Source organism: Anopheles moucheti, chromosome 2 (genome assembly GCF_943734755.1).
Source record: "Anopheles moucheti chromosome 2, idAnoMoucSN_F20_07, whole genome shotgun sequence".
NCBI classification, from domain to species: Eukaryota; Metazoa; Arthropoda; class Insecta; order Diptera; family Culicidae; genus Anopheles; species Anopheles moucheti.
The window spans coordinates 102,338,506-102,358,361 of record NC_069140.1 but is presented as its reverse complement, the minus strand read 5'-3'; the positions used below and the strand labels follow the sequence as shown (position 1 = coordinate 102,358,361).

General features: G+C 39.8%; 1 protein-coding gene across 1 annotated transcript in view; it reads right to left on the bottom strand.

Moving 5' to 3' along the window:
- The window catches only part of LOC128297338 (5-hydroxytryptamine receptor-like), a 35,106-nt gene that overhangs the window by 3,286 nt on the left and 11,964 nt on the right, over positions 1-19,856 (bottom strand). The window contains exons 2-4 of the mRNA XM_053032964.1: positions 16,448-16,691; positions 7,357-7,654; positions 4,622-4,657 (exon numbers count right to left, since the gene is read on the bottom strand). Of these exons, the coding sequence (XP_052888924.1) occupies positions 4,622-4,657; positions 7,357-7,654; positions 16,448-16,691 (578 nt within the window). The remainder of the gene's footprint in view (positions 1-4,621; positions 4,658-7,356; positions 7,655-16,447; positions 16,692-19,856) is intronic.

Genomic DNA, 19,856 nt, shown 5'->3' with positions numbered 1-19,856 from the left:
TCAATGAAAGGTCATTTAAACAACTTTTATGTGAAGTATGCATGTGTGTTTGAATTTTCATCAGGTGATCTACGGAACCGTGCTTCTGTTCATTTATCTTCATGTACAACAAGATGTAGTGATTGCCACCCGAAATGGTTCATCATCACCTTGAATAAATATCTTTTGTTAGATTTTTTCCGCTTACTAATTGAAGGCTTTCTCCACAACCCCAAAAACGTAAGCATTGCTTAGTTTAGTGAAAAGGCCGAGTTTTCAGAAAATTAATTAAGGGGACGACTAAAATCATTAAGCCAAGTCGGATGGCTCATCCGAGCCGAAGCGTTCAAAATTCTTTCTAGCTAGCTGCAGGTCGAGTGGCAGCTAGAAACCTGCTTCACAAGATTTTTTTTTGTTGGTTTGTCAAAGGACAAACCTGATTGAATTAAACGCCGTAATGTAGCCAATCTCCAGGCCGTGTAGCTGGTTTCCGGGCTAGATTTTTGGCATTTTAATGAATGGTCTTTGTGGTAACATTATTCACCGTACCTGTCTCGAACGGGATAAAGCAAATGGGAGAACCGGGAGACGCACACAAAGAGATTTCATCTTCCTTTAGCTAAAACTCCCAACACGCTCTAAAACTGTCACTCGATTGGGGAAACATGACGCTAAAGCGCCCGGCGGTTTGCAAACTCCGGGCCCAATAAATACACAGCCAATTAAGGTAACAATGATTGAAGGCGCTCGCTTTTATTGAATCCGCTCTGCATTATGGATAACATAATTTTAAAATTACAAACAGAATCGCTGCCTTTTGTTTGAGTTTCCTTCCATTGTTTGAGGTTTTGCTTGGCTGGGTGTTTGTGTTCTTTATCGCGGTCGCTATGCTGAAATGAAAAGCTTCTTCATTTTGCCTCCGTGCTTAATGAATGATGCTTACTGATTTTAATGTAATTTTCTCCTCGACTATTGGATCAATTTACAATAAATTGCTTGGTGAAAATTCTACAAATATTTTCTCAGCTTCAAGATGTTTTAAAAACTCGAATTGTTCTTTTGACGTGTTTCATCATTCTCATCATCTTTGAACATCATGAAAAGTTATCTAATATTGATGATTTTCAAATATTAATGAATTCCCAAGATATGATGCTTATTTACAATCTGCATTTACAGAAACAGAACGCATAATTCTTTTAAGTATCGGTATTTCCAGTTTTACGATATAAAATTAAAAAAAGATTTGTTCTATCTAAATTGTACACTACAGCGTCATCATGGGCATTTCGCAACACCAACGGACTTCCTCTTACTACCGTTACCTCACTATGAACGATGATGTTTTCTTCGGGGACATCAATCATAACTACAAAACCAAAGAACGCTAACCAGGCGTAGTATGCAATTGCACAGCTCAACACCACATCTCTGCATAATGCAGACCATTCATCTCGTTGGTTTGCAACATAAAAGCTGCATAATGCAGATACTAACCGCAACCGCAGGTTTACTGGCGTATTTCATAAAATAAACCTTTTAAACATGATGACTGCAGCGCTTATAGGATGGTGTGAATATATTTTGCTTCCAAGAGAAAAGTCTTGGAGTACAACATATTTAGGATAAACAATATTTTGTTAAAAAAAAACTTTTTATTTTAGCATAGTTATCAATCATATGCACAAACATTGCACTGTTGTCATAGCAAATAGATTTTTTCAATTTTTTGTGACAGTCAACCAAACATATAGTATCACTTACAGAACTTCTACTCTATAGTGTAAGTGCACCTTCAACTATACTTCACATCTAAAAATTGTTGCAGTGACTAGGGCTGGGAAAGTTAGTCTTATTGTTTTCTTGGTGCAGAATGAATTATGTGAAATGCTATTCATTTCTTCTGGGAAATCATTTCAAGCTTATGTATTCTTGAGGATTAGTGATGCTACTAGCATCACGTTTACATTCGAGCATTGCAGAATGTTTGGTTTGTAGCATCAATATATCACTAAACTCGGCAGCATTCAATCGAGTTGTGAATTGAGTTCACTATGCGTAAAATGGTTCAAAGCCTGCTCTGTTCCACATCCCATAACCATATAGAGCGCTTTAATTTTGTGTTAAGTGATAAGGGTTTTAAAAAATATGTAAATTATCTTAACTTAACGTTGAAAAGTTATAGATGGGTTGAAAAACTTTAGACTTAGTCTTAGTTGAGCATAATACATAACTACCAGGCAGGAAAGGTATAGCTATTTACATTTCGAACACTTCGAAACGCAGGAGAATACGTAATGTAGTAAGAAAAGCTCTTCTGTAAAAGATTCTACAAAACGGAAATCTTTGAAACTTTTGGAAAATGTTTTCAAAACTAAAGTTTGCCTCGAATGGGATGTAGAACAATTGGCACCAACGCGTAGGTTGTATGTTTCCAAGTGGGAAAAACTGCGCCCTTTGTCCAATCTTCTATCTTATATACAACACAATAGAACTCAATCAAGAAACAAATCAAAACGTTTTGCAGGCGTCGAAATTTTTTACCACCTTTTCTTAGACCTCGCCTGTTTCTAGTGTATAGCTGTTGCGAAAAATGTTTTCCTGGAAGGGTTACCGAGTGTGGTCTCACCATGCTCACCCTAGCCCACTTGCCAATCAATGCCAACACAACGATGTAAAATTTGAACCACACGACACGGGCGTGTCTGAAAGTGAAGCAATACTTTGCATTTTACTGGGAATAAAGTAAAATGTTGCGCAGTGAAGCGAAAACCACACACTTATCTTCTTACCCTGACTACTGCAGAGTCGGCTAAGATTTGGACACGATAATCATATTTGTATAGAAAGCTTCTCATATGGTTGATAGGCTTATTAAATTTGCTTGTTTGATTTAACATTAACATCGTTCAGATAGCAAAAGGTTGAGAATGATTTGACCGCACTTGCATGAATATCAGGATGGAAGAAAAAAGTGGATCAGTCGAACCATATCATCAAAATATTTAAAATTGTAACAACTTTTACATCGATGTTTTTACATATTCACTTAGATTAAGGCTTCGATTTTTACTTTTCACAATGTGCTGCCTAAATGTGTTGTTTTCTATTGGGTTATACAAATCACACAATGAATTATTGATGTTAACGTTTTGATATCAATCTTTTTGATAACAAAGCAGTTGTGAATATGAGTTAATGCACCATAGATACAAATAATTTTTCCACAATCATAATTTTATTGAAGCGATATGGATGTTCTGCTATGAATTTGTCTAGTGAAGCTATATCTATCACTACGCCATTGCGGACATTGTCTCTAAGACCTACAAGTGCTAATATCACTTCAATACCTAAGAGCTAAAGCGTGTTGAGCAGATCCTCTGGATAAACTCATCTAAGGCCTAAGGCCTCCATGATCAAGCTTTTCTTTCATATTTTATTAAGAGCCTAGAGCCACACGGCACATAAAGTTAAATGTGGATGCGCACTAGGACAAACAAGTGAGTGCGTAATGAGTTGGTATTAGTTTAGTGGCGGAGCATTAACTTTTGAATTGCAGTATACAACAGTTACTATAGCGTATGGAAGCGGCTAAGCCCCACAGGGAAAATAGGACTTGGAACGGTGCTGAAGCAGTAAGATAAGTCCCACCAATTCGTCCACTTTCGGACGGCTCTATGAATATTCCAGGTGCGTATATATTGTAATTTTATTTGTCACACTAGAAGCAAAGTTTGGAAATAGACAAAAATGGAGCAAGAGACAAAGAGAGAGAGAGAGAAAGAGAGAGAGAGAAAGAGAGACAGAAGAAGAGAGAGACAGGGAGACAGCGTACCACTGGTAACTAAGTCGAGGTGATTATCTGTCTCTCTTGCCGATGACAGATAACATCCTGCAGATCTAGTGAGGGGTGTGTTGTTTCAACTAACATGAGTGAAGTTGTTCGGGGGTGAATACTATGACAGCGTGAAGATATTCACTACACTACCATGAACTATATCGGTTCTCCGCAGACAAGGGTTGATGCTAGAGGGAGGGGGTTGGTTGTGGGGATTTAGACAACAGCGAGTGTGCGTGTATGTATGTGTGTGAATATATGAGCGAGCGGCCGAGAAGATCTAGGGATAATGTATAGCGCTAGTTTGATGTCTACGAGCACAGAATGTTGATGAGCGTGTTGTGAATGAGGAGGTTCACCTTTGACAGGCGAAAGTAGTTGATTTTCACACCGCACTAAAGGTGCCCTCATCATGATTTTCACACACATACGCAAATGCTACCACGCAGTTAAAAAAGTTACATATACACGATCACGGTACACTGTTACTTAATAAGTTAACAAAAAAAAAAAAAACAAAATAAGTGAAACAAAAGCATAATCTTCTTTTCTCATCACTGTTTTACTACTATAAATTTGGACATCAAATTTGAGCGCGGAACAAAATAATAAAAAAAAAAATAGAAGGAAAACACGACTCTATTTGCTAACACGCTAAGATGGTAAAAACACACGCAAATAAAACGCGTTAGTGTCGAAGACAAACACAAAAGCACAGAAGGGCATTAAACGAAAATACGAAACAAACGAAACGACAAACTAAGATAGAATAGTGTAAAAAAACATAACCGAAATACTTACTAAAGGTTTTGGTATCAATTGCACTATTGTTCTTCCCTGTATGTATGTAAAATGAAGAAAATTAGCATTTTGTCAAATATTGTGTATATTATGTATTTTTGTATGGTTCGCTGAGAATACACGGGTGAGCTGTAGACGAGGATTTTTTCTGCAACATTTCTTCCCGTCAGCTGAATGTCTTTCTAAGAAATTATTTCGATTGAGAGAGCGAATCCTAACCACAATAACGAACCAAGTCTTTGTTCTTTTGCACAACTACGCCAAGGATCTTCGGGAAACGGAAGATGACAATTATGGACATTGCGGAAACGAACGAGTAAACGAACCTGAGTGGAAAGAGCGCTTTGTAAACGTAAAGCATCACTTTAAATGCTGCCCAAGCGCTGATGAGAACCATATTACAATCAGCACCAACGCTAACCAGCGGTTGAATTCATCAAGCGAAAACTGTAGTGCAGCTGGAGCGAATACAGCTCAGCCAGCATGAAGAAATGCAATGAGCTTCATGCCGCTACTGTTACTGCTGCTCTTTGATGAAGCAATCAGCGAAGCCCGAAATCGTCTACCACCGGGATGAAAGAGCGGAAAGGAAACACAAAATCTAATGCGCATCACTAAGTGAGGCTTTCCATCGAAACACAATCGACAGTAGCATCAAAATGGTTGCCTTGACGAAGAGTCTACATTAGCACTTTTGTCGTAACAAGGATGCGATGGAGCTGCGAGGAGAAAAAAGTTCTACTGCAGTGCAATTCTCCAAGAATTGTATGCTGCATATGTGAATCATGAATGCATTTTTTACAAATATTATTTTAGACAGATGACAAACAAAATAAAATATATTCGTGAGTGAATATATAGGAAAAAAACAAAGCTATTAATGATTTCTATGATACCAATGGCTATAGAAAATGAATAGATATGTATAAAGAAAACAAGCACGTATCAAGGACAAAAGAAAAGTTATACACGTACAACGAGAATGTTAAATAACACATCGTTAGTTAATAACAGTAAGTAACAATTAAACATAAAGATGCATTTCATAGCTAACCTAACAATAGTGAAAAAATATGTGAAGGAAGATTTTAAAACATGACAGTTAATATATGATATGACATGTAATATACATCGATATTGCTCGAGAAAATTTCTCTAACCTACGTAATGCAACAATCGCCCCCGTATATATCCTCCATACAAATTCGCATGGAGGATACATATATATGCGCATCTCAGACTGGAGATTACTACGGAGGTGTGTGTTTTTGCCTATCATTTAGCGCGTTAGCGCTTTTAATGAGTTATATTAACGGATACCGCTATCGAGCTAACTTTTGTTACCGTCGTGTTACACTGAATGTAAGACGCATAATAATAAAGACATGCAAATGTTGAACAACGAACAAATCGACTAACAAATGAAGAAAAAAATATATATTGCCACCACGAACGAGTATCGCGGTAAGATATAGAAACGCAACACATGTAATGAATGGAACGATATCTATAATAATCTCATCGAAATGGAAACGCTGGGAAAATGGAAACCCTTTATCAGCATAACAAATTCAATATGAGTGCACCGCAGTAGAAAAATAGAGTGGAAACAAGTACAAATGCCGTACAGTGGGACGATGAAAGAGAAGAAATAAAACGGCGCGTCATTCGAGGGAATAACGGCGGAAAACTGTCATCCTTGCGTTTCTCACCGCACGGTTTCAAGTTTGAGGTGGAAAGTGCCGAAGCTTTGGGTAAGAAATGCAGCTATTTTCTTTCACTATATGTTTGGTACAGCTTTTGTCCTTGCAAAGATGGAACACGGTACGTGTTCGAATCGTGTGTACGTCTTTGTGTGTTTGTGTGGAAAGAAGTATGTGAACGTTGGAAGGATCGCAAATGAAGAGGAACCGGAAAGAGCACAGATAGAGTATATGAGCAGCTCAAACTGTCAAAGATAAAACTCGACAAGAGATGAAAACGAAACAAAAGAGAAACACCAACGAAACAACAGCAAAACATTGCTTAGCTCCCGTAACCGATTGTTTCTTTTTTATACTTCAAATAAAGCATCATGACTTATAAACTTGTAGAAATCAATTTTGGGAATAGCTTTCCGAGCGCGCGAGTGGACGATCTTTTACTCGCAAAAGAGTAATGACAGGTACGGAATACGTGAACAGAATTTGGCCGTGAACGAGAATGTATGGTATGGGGGATGTTATTGAATTTTGTTCGCAACATTTCCGCTTAACCAACGGTCTGCATTACACCACCGTGAAATGGGAGTTTCCTGGATGAGTTGGTATGAGAAACAATTGCGGGAAAATAATGACAGGATGTCGAAGAAACATGAAACAGTAGCCATTACCAGTACGTGACATAGTAAAATAAAGAAAATCCTTGTGAAACGATTGACAACATGGTGCTGGGAAGAAAGTGGAAACAGAACACAAAATAGTGGATGAACGGCAATGGAATTGGGGTGGCGAAGAGGAAAATAAATAACAGTAACAATATTGTGGTGAAAATACAAATTCACGATGGAGGATGCAACGAGATAGTGAATTTTGCATCGATACGAAGGCTGTTTAGGATCTGATAAACTAATGCAATGAACGACAACTTGTTGAATGAAAACCACGACAAAAAGAGAAAGATAAAAAGAGAGAAAAAGAGAACGAGAAAGAAAGAAAAAACAAACACAGACACTTAAACGAGCTGAAGGATCGTACCTGCTGCCTTCGACGGATCCGTTTCCGGGCGGCAAGAAATATTCGCCAGTACAGAAATAGTATGACTAGCAGTGGCACGTAGAAGCTAGACGCGGTGGCAAAGATCTGATAACTGACGTCCTGTGAGACGATACATTGTAGATCCTGATAGACGCGCGTCTCCCATTCGGGGTCCTTCCAGCCGAGTAGTGGCGCTATCGAGACCAGCACCGATAGCGTCCAGATGATGATGATCATGTAGCCTATCCGGCGGGCTGTACGCTGATGTGCGTAGTCAATGTCCGTCACCGCCCAGTACCTGAGATTGAAAAGAAGAGCGATTTTAGTGAAGAAAGATTAAGGATTGAGGAAGGAATCGAAGAATTTGTTGCTATTTTCTTTCTAATGTCGAGGTTGTACGCAGAGTATTAGTATCTCAGTTTTAGACACATTTTGAAGACACTTTCAGGTGAAAACAATTCAGTGAAGAAAAATATGATGTATTTTTTATGTCTTTACTACTACTCTTTTGACGTGAAGTTGCTCTTCATTTCCATTGCTCCGTATGCCGTTTTACTATAAGGCACAACAAACCGTTCAACATATTAACAAAACAGAATCCTAATCCATGAATGTGTCCAACAAAACCAAACTAGAACCTATAATTTGTGAATGGTTATTTCTTGTCAATCGATTTTGAGGATGAAAGATTCTCTGTCATCTACAAGAGGTACTGATTCTAGCTCTAGCTCGATTCGATAAGTACTTTTCTTTCTAATTCTCAAAGGACACACATTGTACAAGTGTGCCAGTGGCTTATAGTACTATTGAACCTTCGTTGGCGGAATTTGTGGCCCCACTATTTTTGTCCCTTCTTCCTTTTTCGCTACCCAATGATACATGCATGGGCAAATTTGCATATAAATTGAATGCAGAGTACGATATTTTACATATGTTGCTGCGACAGCAACCGACGATGCAATAAGGGCAGCCAAAAGAGCACTTGGAGACTAATGTCGTGGACGCATTCGAAAGGGCGACTTCTCCGCCATTAGACTAGCCGTTTGGCTGTGGGTGTGCTATTTGCAAGAATGGACACGATTTAAGGCTTTGCATGGTACTTTGGAGTGCTGCTATGCTTTGAGGACACGGTCAAGTGCCTGTAATATGTACGTGGTGTTACTAGAAAACGTGGATTTAGAATAGAGAACAAAAATAACCATTGTAGAGAAATAATTCTAAATGAATGTACTAAATATAAACTTGAATGAATCGGGACTAAACTTAAGTTGAAAATGTTTTTTAAGTACGTAAATACCCTTCGGTTAATATATTCTCTCTATATAGTCAGTCCTTGCTACGGGGGATAAGTCCGGATGGGATTTTGGTCCGGCCCGTTTGTGATAAGACCGCTAGCCGCAGCGCCGCTACCATCATACCACAGGGCCGACTTAAATGTTAATGAGAATAAATTTAAAATTAAATTTAATCTTTTAACCACAAGAATTTGTAATCTATAAATGGTGCGAGGAAAAATCATGTTTATTTTAAAACAGAACATTGCTCATAACGCATTTTTAGTGGAGTTTTCTTAAAAATATAAGCATTATATTTAGTGTCTCTACATTGCCTTTGCTGGTAAAAGAAAAGAAATAGCCTAGTAAGCAAAGTATGTCTAATTTATCTATTATTTAAAGAATCTACACACTTCCATGGCACACCATGCAAGCGCATAAATATGTATTTGATAAATTATTTTGCGATTACGCCTGATAAATTTGCAGCACTCTCATAACTCTCCAATATTATCGTCAGTCAGCACACACTCGCTGCATATATTTAGGCGCACATAGTGTCCGCTAGCTGGTGCACTGCGGCATTTCTCGCGGTTGTTATGCGATTACACATCGAAGATGCATCTTGCCGGCGTGTTGCGTGAATCGTCCCCATTGCGAAAAGGAAAATGTTAAGCTCGCTGCATAATCTATTCCACGTGATTGTGGTGTCGACCGGGAGGGCAACAACACAGTCGTTAGCATGGGAGAAATTTATCGCAAATTTGCAGCTTCTTATTTCGCGACACCACGCGCATGATGTTGCATGTCTTCGCTAAGCAAACGTTAGCAATACACTTACGGTGGCTAACGTTAAGGTGGTCGTTACGTGGCTCGTTTGTTACCGGGGATGCATGTATGCAGAGTGTGTTACATGCTTTTACAAGCAGCTTTTGAATTGCCAAGCATTTCAAATACTTGCATCACATTACGAAGCGTCTGACTATCATTGAAATTGAATGTGCAGTGAAAATTTGCATAATGTTTAACAAAACTACGCTTTACAACACCGCAACGAAACTGCACTTCATACGATAATCATGTCTGTGATCCAATAAAAGGTATTTTGTCATGCAAATTACCTACAATCAGACGTAAATAACATCCGAAAATGGAAGGTTTTGGAAGGATTTTTCTTTTATCTGCGGTTTGCCACTACTAGGAAGCAAGTCCATGCGTTAGGATAATCTCTTTAGTAAGTGCAGTAGAGACTACAACTCTTGTGGTTTCCATCATCGGCTAAACCACAACAGTACATTGTTTCTTTAACGTTTTGCGCCTTCTCACACCAAGGCTGCCTTACTGCCTGTTACATTATGCGACCAGCACGATACACCACGATGGGACACCAGTGACAATCTACCAACTGCAACTACCTGCTACTGAAAAGCTGTCAGCAAAACGCATTAAGATGACGAGCGTAACGCGTGGGAAGCGGAAAGGGGCGTTACCTGAGCACAATCAGAACCGGGTCGACATTTCCATAATTCCAACACCTTTAGCAAAAGGTTACCATGCTAAGGCGGGAGCCTGTATCTCGTTTTTCCAACGACAAGTGGTTGAAATGTGCACGATGAACTGGGCCACTCCGTACTGCAGTGAAACAATTTCCATTTCAATCCATTTGATTGGAATGTACGGATGAGCGGCGCTTTACTGCATCGGTTCGTATGCTTGTGCATGTACGTGTGCATTTGGGTGTGCGTGTATGGGATTTTATCGAGGTTTATAGTAGAACCTGATACGTATCCTGTACGTTGCTAATCGAACGTAGCGTAATAGAAAGCAGCGGCGGATCAAACGGTAAATTAAAAAAAAAACACGAAAAACGATACTTGAAGAAATCAAGTATGCATTGATATGAAAACGATGTGTTAAGTGAAGAACCTATCATAGTAGTCTTGCTAAAACATTGTCGTGCGTGCTGAAAGCGGTCTCGTTTTTTGCATTGAAAACTCAGTTTGTTTGAGAAAAATTAGTGAGTGCTTTGTGGTGTTGTATCCCTATAATTTGCTACTGACTATCAAATTGTGCCTGAGGAGCACATAGTGTGTTTCATACTGATGTAAATGTGCAAGTGTAAATGTGATGAAATGATCGCAAGTGTCTTTACAATGACCGAAGAGATCGGCCCAGAAATTCTTGGATTTTTTGACGCACGGACAACCGACGTAAAATTGGAGCATCAAATTTAATAAGCGAAATTTAATCAAACGATCGAAATTCACATTAATTTGTGCAGGGCCACAAGAGTTGACAAATTTGTCCAATGGCCAAATCAACTGGTCAACTGTGAAAACCACTATGCCGTTGCCGCGCACACAATTGTTTTCAGATTTCCGATACCAGGAGAGCATTTTTTTCAAGAGGTGACATCTGCAGCTTGGGACAAATTTGCCCATCGCAATTGCTATTGCATACTATCAAACACGTGAGAACGATCGCTAATAATTAATATCAATAAAACGGAAAGCATCCTTCATCTCGCTCAAACTTTCCGGATGCTCTCCTGGTACTATACATTCGGAAACTGGTAGTTTTCGAAGAAATTTTTCTCCACCAACGGGAAAGTTAGTGTTGAAATATTGCATACCTTTCGGCGGTTCTCGACCAAAATTGCTGTACTAGGTGCTCTTCCGTGGATGCTCTCCTGGTATCGGAAATGTGAAAACAGCATCTTCCTTAAACTAGTGAACGCTCTCACGGGTTTGATAGTAGGCAATGCAATAGTGATGGGCAGGTTATTTCACCTGCAGCGCAAATTTATTCCACCTCTTGTAAAACATGCTCTCCTAGTATCGGAAATCTGAAAACAATTGTGTGCGCGGCAACGGTATAGTGGTTTTCACAGTTGACCAACTGATTTGGTCATTGGACAAATTTGTCAGCATTTTGACAACTCTCGTGGCCCTGCACCTAATGGATCAAAGAAAGCTATAAAACATGATCAATTGTTGAAAAAGTTCAGTAAGTAGGAGCTCACCACTGAAATCAACCGTTAATTTTTGTTCATCGCCTAAAACATCTACATGAGCGGAACAGGTTGCTAAGAAATTTCGCTGATTGTTACCGAAAAAGTAAACCGATTGGAAACTGTACCTTGGGCGAAAAAATCGTAGAAGGCGTTGGACTAATCAGGAATCATAAATGTACGTAAATCGTAGGAAATGTGATCCAAGTAGTGGCGTTATGGTTCTCCTTAGCTCATACAAACGTTTATATATAGACTAGCTTAACGGCCCGGTTTCAGGGCTACGCAATAGAACTCTGAGTTGTACGCAAGGGAACTTTGTTCTCGATACTTTGCTGATGTTTGTTTGATCATGGAGGTAGTCTTTCAACACAAAAACTTGACTTGATTTTAGTTTTCAAATGCTAAAAGCTATGCAAATCTAACCGGTTGTGCATAACACAAATTACTATTATTATTAAATAAAATTTGCGTTGTTTGCTTAATGGGATGCATAATGTTAAACATACCACTAAATAACAAATAAATAAAGGAATCGAAATTCACAACTTAGTAACTCGCTCATTCTGTATTGCAAATCGTACTGGATTATATTCCTGTTATCAAGACTCCGATTACAAGTCACGGTGATGAACAGATCTGGTTTGCCCAAAAGCACAAACAATGATCATTGAATTTTGATACTATGCCCTCATGTATCCGCTGCAACTGAGTGTTGCATGGCGAATATCCCGGAAGCACTGCGAGCGAACCAATTCGATGGCAAAGTGCTCCTTGAATGCTGTAGTTGTAAATTCCACCACGTGCTGCTTCTCGAAATTGGCGCACGTATGATTGTAGCTCCATTTAGAAGAGTACAGATACAGTGGTAACTGGTGTTGGTGGTGATATAGCCGGTTCCGTTATTGTATTCGAAGATGGTGATGGCCCTGGCGGACCATTTGAAGAAGATGATTAGGGGTGGCCCAGCGGCGAATAAAACGGTAGGCGGAGTAGGCCCTTTCTTACTGCGCTTTTCGCCTTGTCTCATTTCAAGTCCCCTCAATGTTCCCCTTCCCTCCTGCATCGTTTTTACAATTAGAGGCCCCAACTATAATTCCGCCCTGGGCCTCCAAGGGGATTGATCCTCCACTGATAGAAAGGCAAATCGGTTGCTTACAGGTTAATGTGTATAATATCGGATAGCAGGATTTACTTGAACTGACTATCAACAATATAGGCTATCTGAAATCCCCATAAGCTAATGTCTTTAAACCAGAAGCAATCCCTTTAATCAATAGCATCGTGCTGGAAATCGCGTACTAATAGTCCCAGGAATAAGAAAGTAATGTAGCTGTACAATAAAATCTATAAATATTTAAGTTTATTCATAAATATTTTAATTCAATATTGGTAGCGAAAACTTGATCCGTTCATTAAGTACCTTGCTTTATCATCAAAACAGTGATCGGTACACCATTAAGCTCTACCTACAGGAAATGTTATGGATGGCGTATTATGGCTTTTCTCAGACGAAAATTAAAAGATAACTCATATTAGAGGTAAATTATCTTTACCTTTTCATGCTACCTTCTGTCCGTTGTGACACCTCGTTTTACCCATCGTGTTATGCTATACAGCAATCAAATTAACTTTGCCACCAGTTTGCGTACAAAGCGCTATTTTTCGCTTTAGAAAATGATTAATTGTATTCGTCCCTGTCGGATAATGTGCTACTTGTGCTGCTTCTGCTCTTAAGTAAAAGCCTTTTTGTCCTGCGTTCGTTTCGTTAGCGTCCATTTTGTCACATGAAAATGAGAAGCGACGCGAGCGAGGAAAGCTTTCGTTCGTAATGGCTGTGAACTATTTTTGCCATGCAGAACAGGCATGTGGCACTATTGCTAATGGATTTTTCTTAAAGTGGTGTTAGGATGCGAGGTGCTTTTTAAAACCTGATACAGCTTAGCAGGGTTATTTCACGCTTCAGCATAGAAAGGTGCCTGGTTAGGCATCTTGTTGCGAGGATAAGGAACAAAATCAGTGCAGTGCAGTACGTTAAAAGCCTTTCAATGCTTGTTAAATATCAAACGAAGTATGTTTTGTAATATGTCTTTTAGCACGAGTAGGCAAAGCAAGTAGCAACTATGTCAAAAGATTTAAAAAATCGGCACGTGAAATAGTGTACAACAAGCCGAAAGTGTTTATCTTCCCACTACTGTTGACATTTTCAAAGCCCACTTCCTTTAAATGCATCCAAACACCGTGCGGTTTGTTCCATTAAAAGATGCTTACATCTGCGATCTTCTGGAAATAACTTCCAACATGTGTTTCCTAAAGAATATCGAAAATTTGCTTTTGCCCTGTGCTTGTCTCACTAGCGCGGAAGGACATAGCCAATGGGTGAGGAACATTCTTTTGTTGTGTTTTTCTTCCGCACCGAATCCAGAGCACGCCCGGGCTGCTTTCTCGAGCAGATCGGCCCATCACAGCGCTGAATTTGCAATGAAATTAGGCCTTAAAACTTTCACTCCACAGGCACAGCAAGACGTTCGTAACGCTAGTCTACGGCAAGCAACAGACCTCCTTGGGAGGATTTCGTCTACTCACAAAGCTAGAGACAAGTTATGCAAAAGTTATTCGAACACTGCCGACAAAAGTCAGCTGCTATCAGTTGTTTTTAATGAAAACGGTCAGGATGAAGTTTTGTGGCTGGCGTCATCGGTTTCGGTACGACAAGCGCAAACTAACAAAGCGAGAGGACAAACACTAGTGTACGACTGCTCTATGCTCCGTACCGAACCGGTTCGTTGCTCGGTTGAAGTTAATCAGATTAGATAGAAAACTTTCAACAAGGAATTTTCTTCATTCGCTAGCGTATGTGCGTGCGTGTATAGGTTCTGTATTGCAAGCCTCGGCAGGGAATCACTGAAGATCGTACGCACAAAATGTGCAGCATAATTTGAGTTGTTTCAATAACAGCAAAGAAATCTTGCTCAACCTGGTACGCTAAAGTTTTTTACTTCGGTGAAGAGAGATTTTTTCTAATTACCATGAATAAGATTAGGAAATAATCTCTGATAATCTGCTCAAGAATGCAACGCAACAAGAAATTATTGACGCCCAAGGTAACGCGTAGTAACTTAACGAACTTTTGGAAGGCTGCACCATCCAATACAATCAAACCAACTCTCTGGAGCCATAGGGAGAAGAATTTATGTAAAATGTTTCATACTCATGGCGTATTAGAATATTAGATTTCGAATAGCTCAGACTCAGTCACAGAAATGTAAATGGAGGTATAATTTCTATGTTCCTTGCTGCGAAACTACAGGAAAGCCTCAGCGCTCTGGTTGTCAATATGCATATACGGTAGTATATCTTGAGAATTGATTGCCAGTCAAGTGAGATGTGGCACTTCAAAGCAGATGCTCTATGAATGTAATTTTCCTCAATCGCATCTGATAAAGTCTCGACCTTTCCAGGAACGGAAAGACATGCCTTTACTCTTCTGCTGGTTTATCTAAAAATTAAGCAGTGCCAGTCGGTTTCAATGACCTGACTATGGACTAGTAAGATATAACTGTGCAGCCTTCTTAAGCCAAACATATGAAAGACCCTTCACGAACATCATACGGTTCACTGAACTTAACCCATAACCATGGCACGGCAAGAATATCATAGTACGTTCATGCTCCGGCGGCACATGATGGATTGGATCTTACATCTTCGGGCAACCCACCTGGATGGTTCATGTTCTAAGAGGCTTTCCGAACGTCACGTCAAAGGCAGAAATTGGAAGTGTTTGGAAAAGCAAAGACACAAAAAACACGAACATTCCCTTGCTGGCAAACGCTTGATCCTGCATATGTTAGCAAAAATCATTCTGCCTCCTGTCAATCTTCGATCCCTTCAGGGTAAAAGGTTGTGGCAAACGCTTCGAAAAACCTTTTTTTCTACTCATACGACCCCGCATCTGCCTCTGCAGACACGGAGGCAGGCACAAATGGTAGAATTAAAGATGATCTAGCGCGAAGACTATATTTTTTCGAGTGGCACAGTATACGCGCGTGTTTTGGTCCCTGTGGGGTTGCTTGCAGAGAGACGTTACGGAGAGTTGTTTGGGTCCAAGAAAATACACAAAATCGATGGTGAATTTGAGGAAAGGAAGCATACTTCCAAAAGAATTATTTGGAAATTTCTGTTGGAAAAAGTGTTGCAACATATTCGAGCGAATCAAATTGAATCGATTTCCTACCTCCTACCTTTGCAAAACAATAGCATATTCGATAGGCTTTGAGAGTAGCTCGAGGGTATTGCGATAAAATGATGGGAATCAATCTCTTAGGGTAAATGGTTAGAATAATATAGCATGAAACCTTTCTGAAAAATTAAAACACGCCCGTGCTTGTCGATACCATAAACTCAATAATACCCGAGGGAACACGAAGTTAGTCGTGGTGAAACTATATTCTTTGTAGCTCGAAGGATATTGTGCATTACGAATATTGTATTTAACGAATAGTTCAAGGAAACAATAAAAGTTTGGAACTTGATATAATTTGATAGCAAATTAACATACATAACATGGAGCAATTGTCGTGCAATTGGAGGAGGATTGTCGTGCATATCCTGAGTAAAACTAACCAAAAAGACATTCTGATCTTAAACGAGATATGTGAGCTGTAGCTTTTGCGATAGCTCAGCGTCCCAAACCATACTATCGCACCACTATTTCACCCATTATCAGCCACAAATAAACGATACGGAACTTTTCCCGGTATGACGATGGCAGACACACTTTGATCGAATTACGTCGAAAAGCACTTACCGATCCAGTGCGATGGCCACCAGATGTAGAATGGAAGCGGTGCAGCACAGTACGTCGCTCGACGTCCACATGTCGCACAAATCGGCCCCGAGTCGCCACTCCTTGGACACCTCGTACACGGCACCGAGTGGCATCACTAGACAGGCAACAAGTAGATCCGCCACGGCCAGTGACAGTATAAGGTGATTGGCGACGCTCTGCAGATTTCGTTCGAGCAGGATCGCCGCTATAACAAAAACATTTCCTGAAAAAAACGTAAAACAGAGAACACGATAAATTGAGATGTGGTGTATAGGGGAACATGTAAAAATCAAAGCCAAAGAAAAAACCTCTCAATGCTTCCCAAACTTTGCTGGAGATTGATTGAAGCTGACGATGCAATCAGGTTGACTGGGTTTATGATTATTTTATGAACCCAATGAGTCAAACCATCCATTTTGGTTTTGCTCTCCAATAAGTTCAACCAGGTTAAACGGTTTTATTTCTTTCCAGTAGTGCCACAAAAAGAACATGCCCGTTGAAATGGAACACCGTCAATCATTTAACCGCCCGGTAATGGTGGAATGGTTCCGACAAACAAAACCACCTCGATTTGGTTGCCGTGCAATTTATTTAACGGGATGTTAACTAAATGGGCTCCAGTTTGGAGAACGGGGCTGATTGCTCAGTTGATGTGCTTTATTACATTATCACACGGATAGCTGTGTGGGTGAGTAGGATTGTTGTTTTTTGCGAATATACAATAAAACGTTTCAAGTTGCAAATCAAATAATTTACATTTAATTGATGCAATGGATGTAAAAAACCTACCACTCGTACCCATACCCACATATTTCAAAGAACGTTACTGAATGGTACATCAAATCATTTACCAACTTAACCAGCACAAATACATTAAGTTGGAAAGTAAAATCTCGTTTGAGGCACCCTTTTTGCTTTATTTATACTTTGTCAACAGTTTTGAAGTGTTCATGACAAAATAAAACCAAGTGGTATGCTAATTGATTCAGTTTATGTGAGACATACAATAGAAAAGGACTGGCAAATTAAAACGTTACTTCGAAATGAATAAATCACGTCACTCGAATCACTCGTTTATGTTCCCATCCTTGCCTACGTTTCCTAAACACCTTTTCTCAAATAATGAACATAGCAATTCCACAATTACTTGGAACTTTCTACTTCCAACCGGTTTCGTACAACCATCAACCCGGTTTTCCTTCCCATGGCTTCGCAAATCGATCGCCCATCACCTTCCAACTCATCGTAAGCTACACGCACCAAAGACGTTTTAAGCCATAATTCAGACTACTTTAAATTCAAAATATTCAACAGCACCCTCTTCTATTGTGAGATTTTTCTTAGAAGCAACCTTAGCACCGTTCGGCACGTTTTTTACGTGCTTTCCTCGAACCGACTTGCTTGATTTGGTTCCAGTTTAGTCGACTGGAAAATGTACACAATAAATGCCGAGGAAAAGCCATCGCGCGTACTGTGCCCGAAGCCAAGGATCCCGAAAGAAGTGGGCTTGTGTTTTTGAAAGATCTTAAAGCTTATGGTGCCCAAGGCGGGAAATGAGAGTGGGCTTAAACACGCAAGTGGGATTGATACATTCGATCGAAGAGAAATTGAAGTATACAAAAATCACCCCTCTTCGATCTACGCTACCACAAAAAAAATTAATCCTCTACCTAGAATCTCTAAGGAAGCCTCAATCCATAGATATGTTTAAACCGGCTTGATGTTGTTTTTTTGGCTGGTCATGTTACAATAACACGCGGGATTAGTGAAACCATCCCACCTCAGGGGAGACAAACTTATTCGGTGGGTTTATCTTCTTCAACTTTCGGGATCAGAAACGAGAAGAATGTAAACACGGAATTCGTTCGCTTTAACACAGCCAGCAACAAATGCCAAGCACAGCGGTGTGTGAAGCTAAACAAAAAAGCGAAACCGAAAACGTGACAAAATGGATTATCGTCCAGCAGATCTTACCCAACTCCAACCCCGAACATTTTCAACCCACTGTTGCCGGTTGCAATGGACGGGTAGATCAGCGTCAGCCCTCAAGATAGAACAGCAAAACGCTGCGAAATGGAATGGACCGAGCTTGATGGGATGGTCGGATAACTTGCTGACTCTCAAGACATGACCGGTCAGATGGGTGACGTCGGCACCGACGACATTTGATGGATTTTTTGACGAATCTCTGCCCAGTGATATGTAGCCAGGAAAGGTGGTGGCGTAGTGAAACGATAAGCAAAAATAATAATATAAAACTAGCCACCGAATGTCTGCCATGGAGTTCGGAGACATGACCGTGTTGGTGGTAGAATGAAATAATACTTCCCCTAAATGTTTGCCAGCATGGTGAAGAGAAACCAATCAAATCACTCTTATCGCCCCTGCGTCATGGTGAGCTTCGGTTTGCTTCCGAAACACGAATAACGATTGTCCATTTGAAGGATGTTGTTTTGTGTTCTTAGTTCGAAAGTTAAGATATAAACGTGTAGAAATGATTGTGTTAGTTCTTAATTCGAACACATTTTACTATGGAAACCTCTAATTCTCTAATTCTAAAATGAAATAGTGCTATTATTTTCTGGAGTATATTTTTACTCTCTAGGAGGATTTGCGACACAATGTAAACGCTAGCAAACCTGCCTGGTGTCGGGCCAGGGGCGAACCAAACGGTAATAGAAAGTGTCATCGTTTGTTAGACAGAACGACTCCTCGGCGGCAATGGTAACAGCTTCGTCAGCTGGATGCTGACAGCTGAATGACGCAAACCCGGTAGTTGAAAGTTGAGCGGATGGGGGAAATTTATACTTATTTTTGCCAACAAGAGACAGCCTTCCAATTGACACACAGGGTGAATCGAAAAAGGACAGCTTTGATACAGTCTGTCATGGAACGTACGCACATGTGGGCCGGTTATTTATAACGATTAACATAACCCCTGAGCTACATGTGGTAAGATACGATCTCCAACGAGTTCCAGAAGGAAAACTTACGAACATAGCACCTTAATTTACCAATTACATACTTGATAGTCTTCCCAAGAAGGGGTTTATGTGTAAATGAAAGTCATAAATACGAGAAATTTCCTAGAAATCTCAAGAAAATTTTCTAAAATGTCTGTTTTTATGTTTATTTGAGAAGAACGGCTACGCTGTATTGGTAACGGTGAATGACACTTTACTGAAGATGTATATGAATAACCCTTCTGGATCCTTCCATTGTTTGAAACACTAGTTCAGATCTATTATTTATTACACAGTTTTAACAGCACAAATAGTCGCACCGTAAAACCACTTGCGAGTTGAAACATTTCTTCCCCAAAAAAAAAAAAAAACAACAACAATCTCTAGACCCTTTTGATCGATTTCAGTCGAAGCTTGAAAACGTG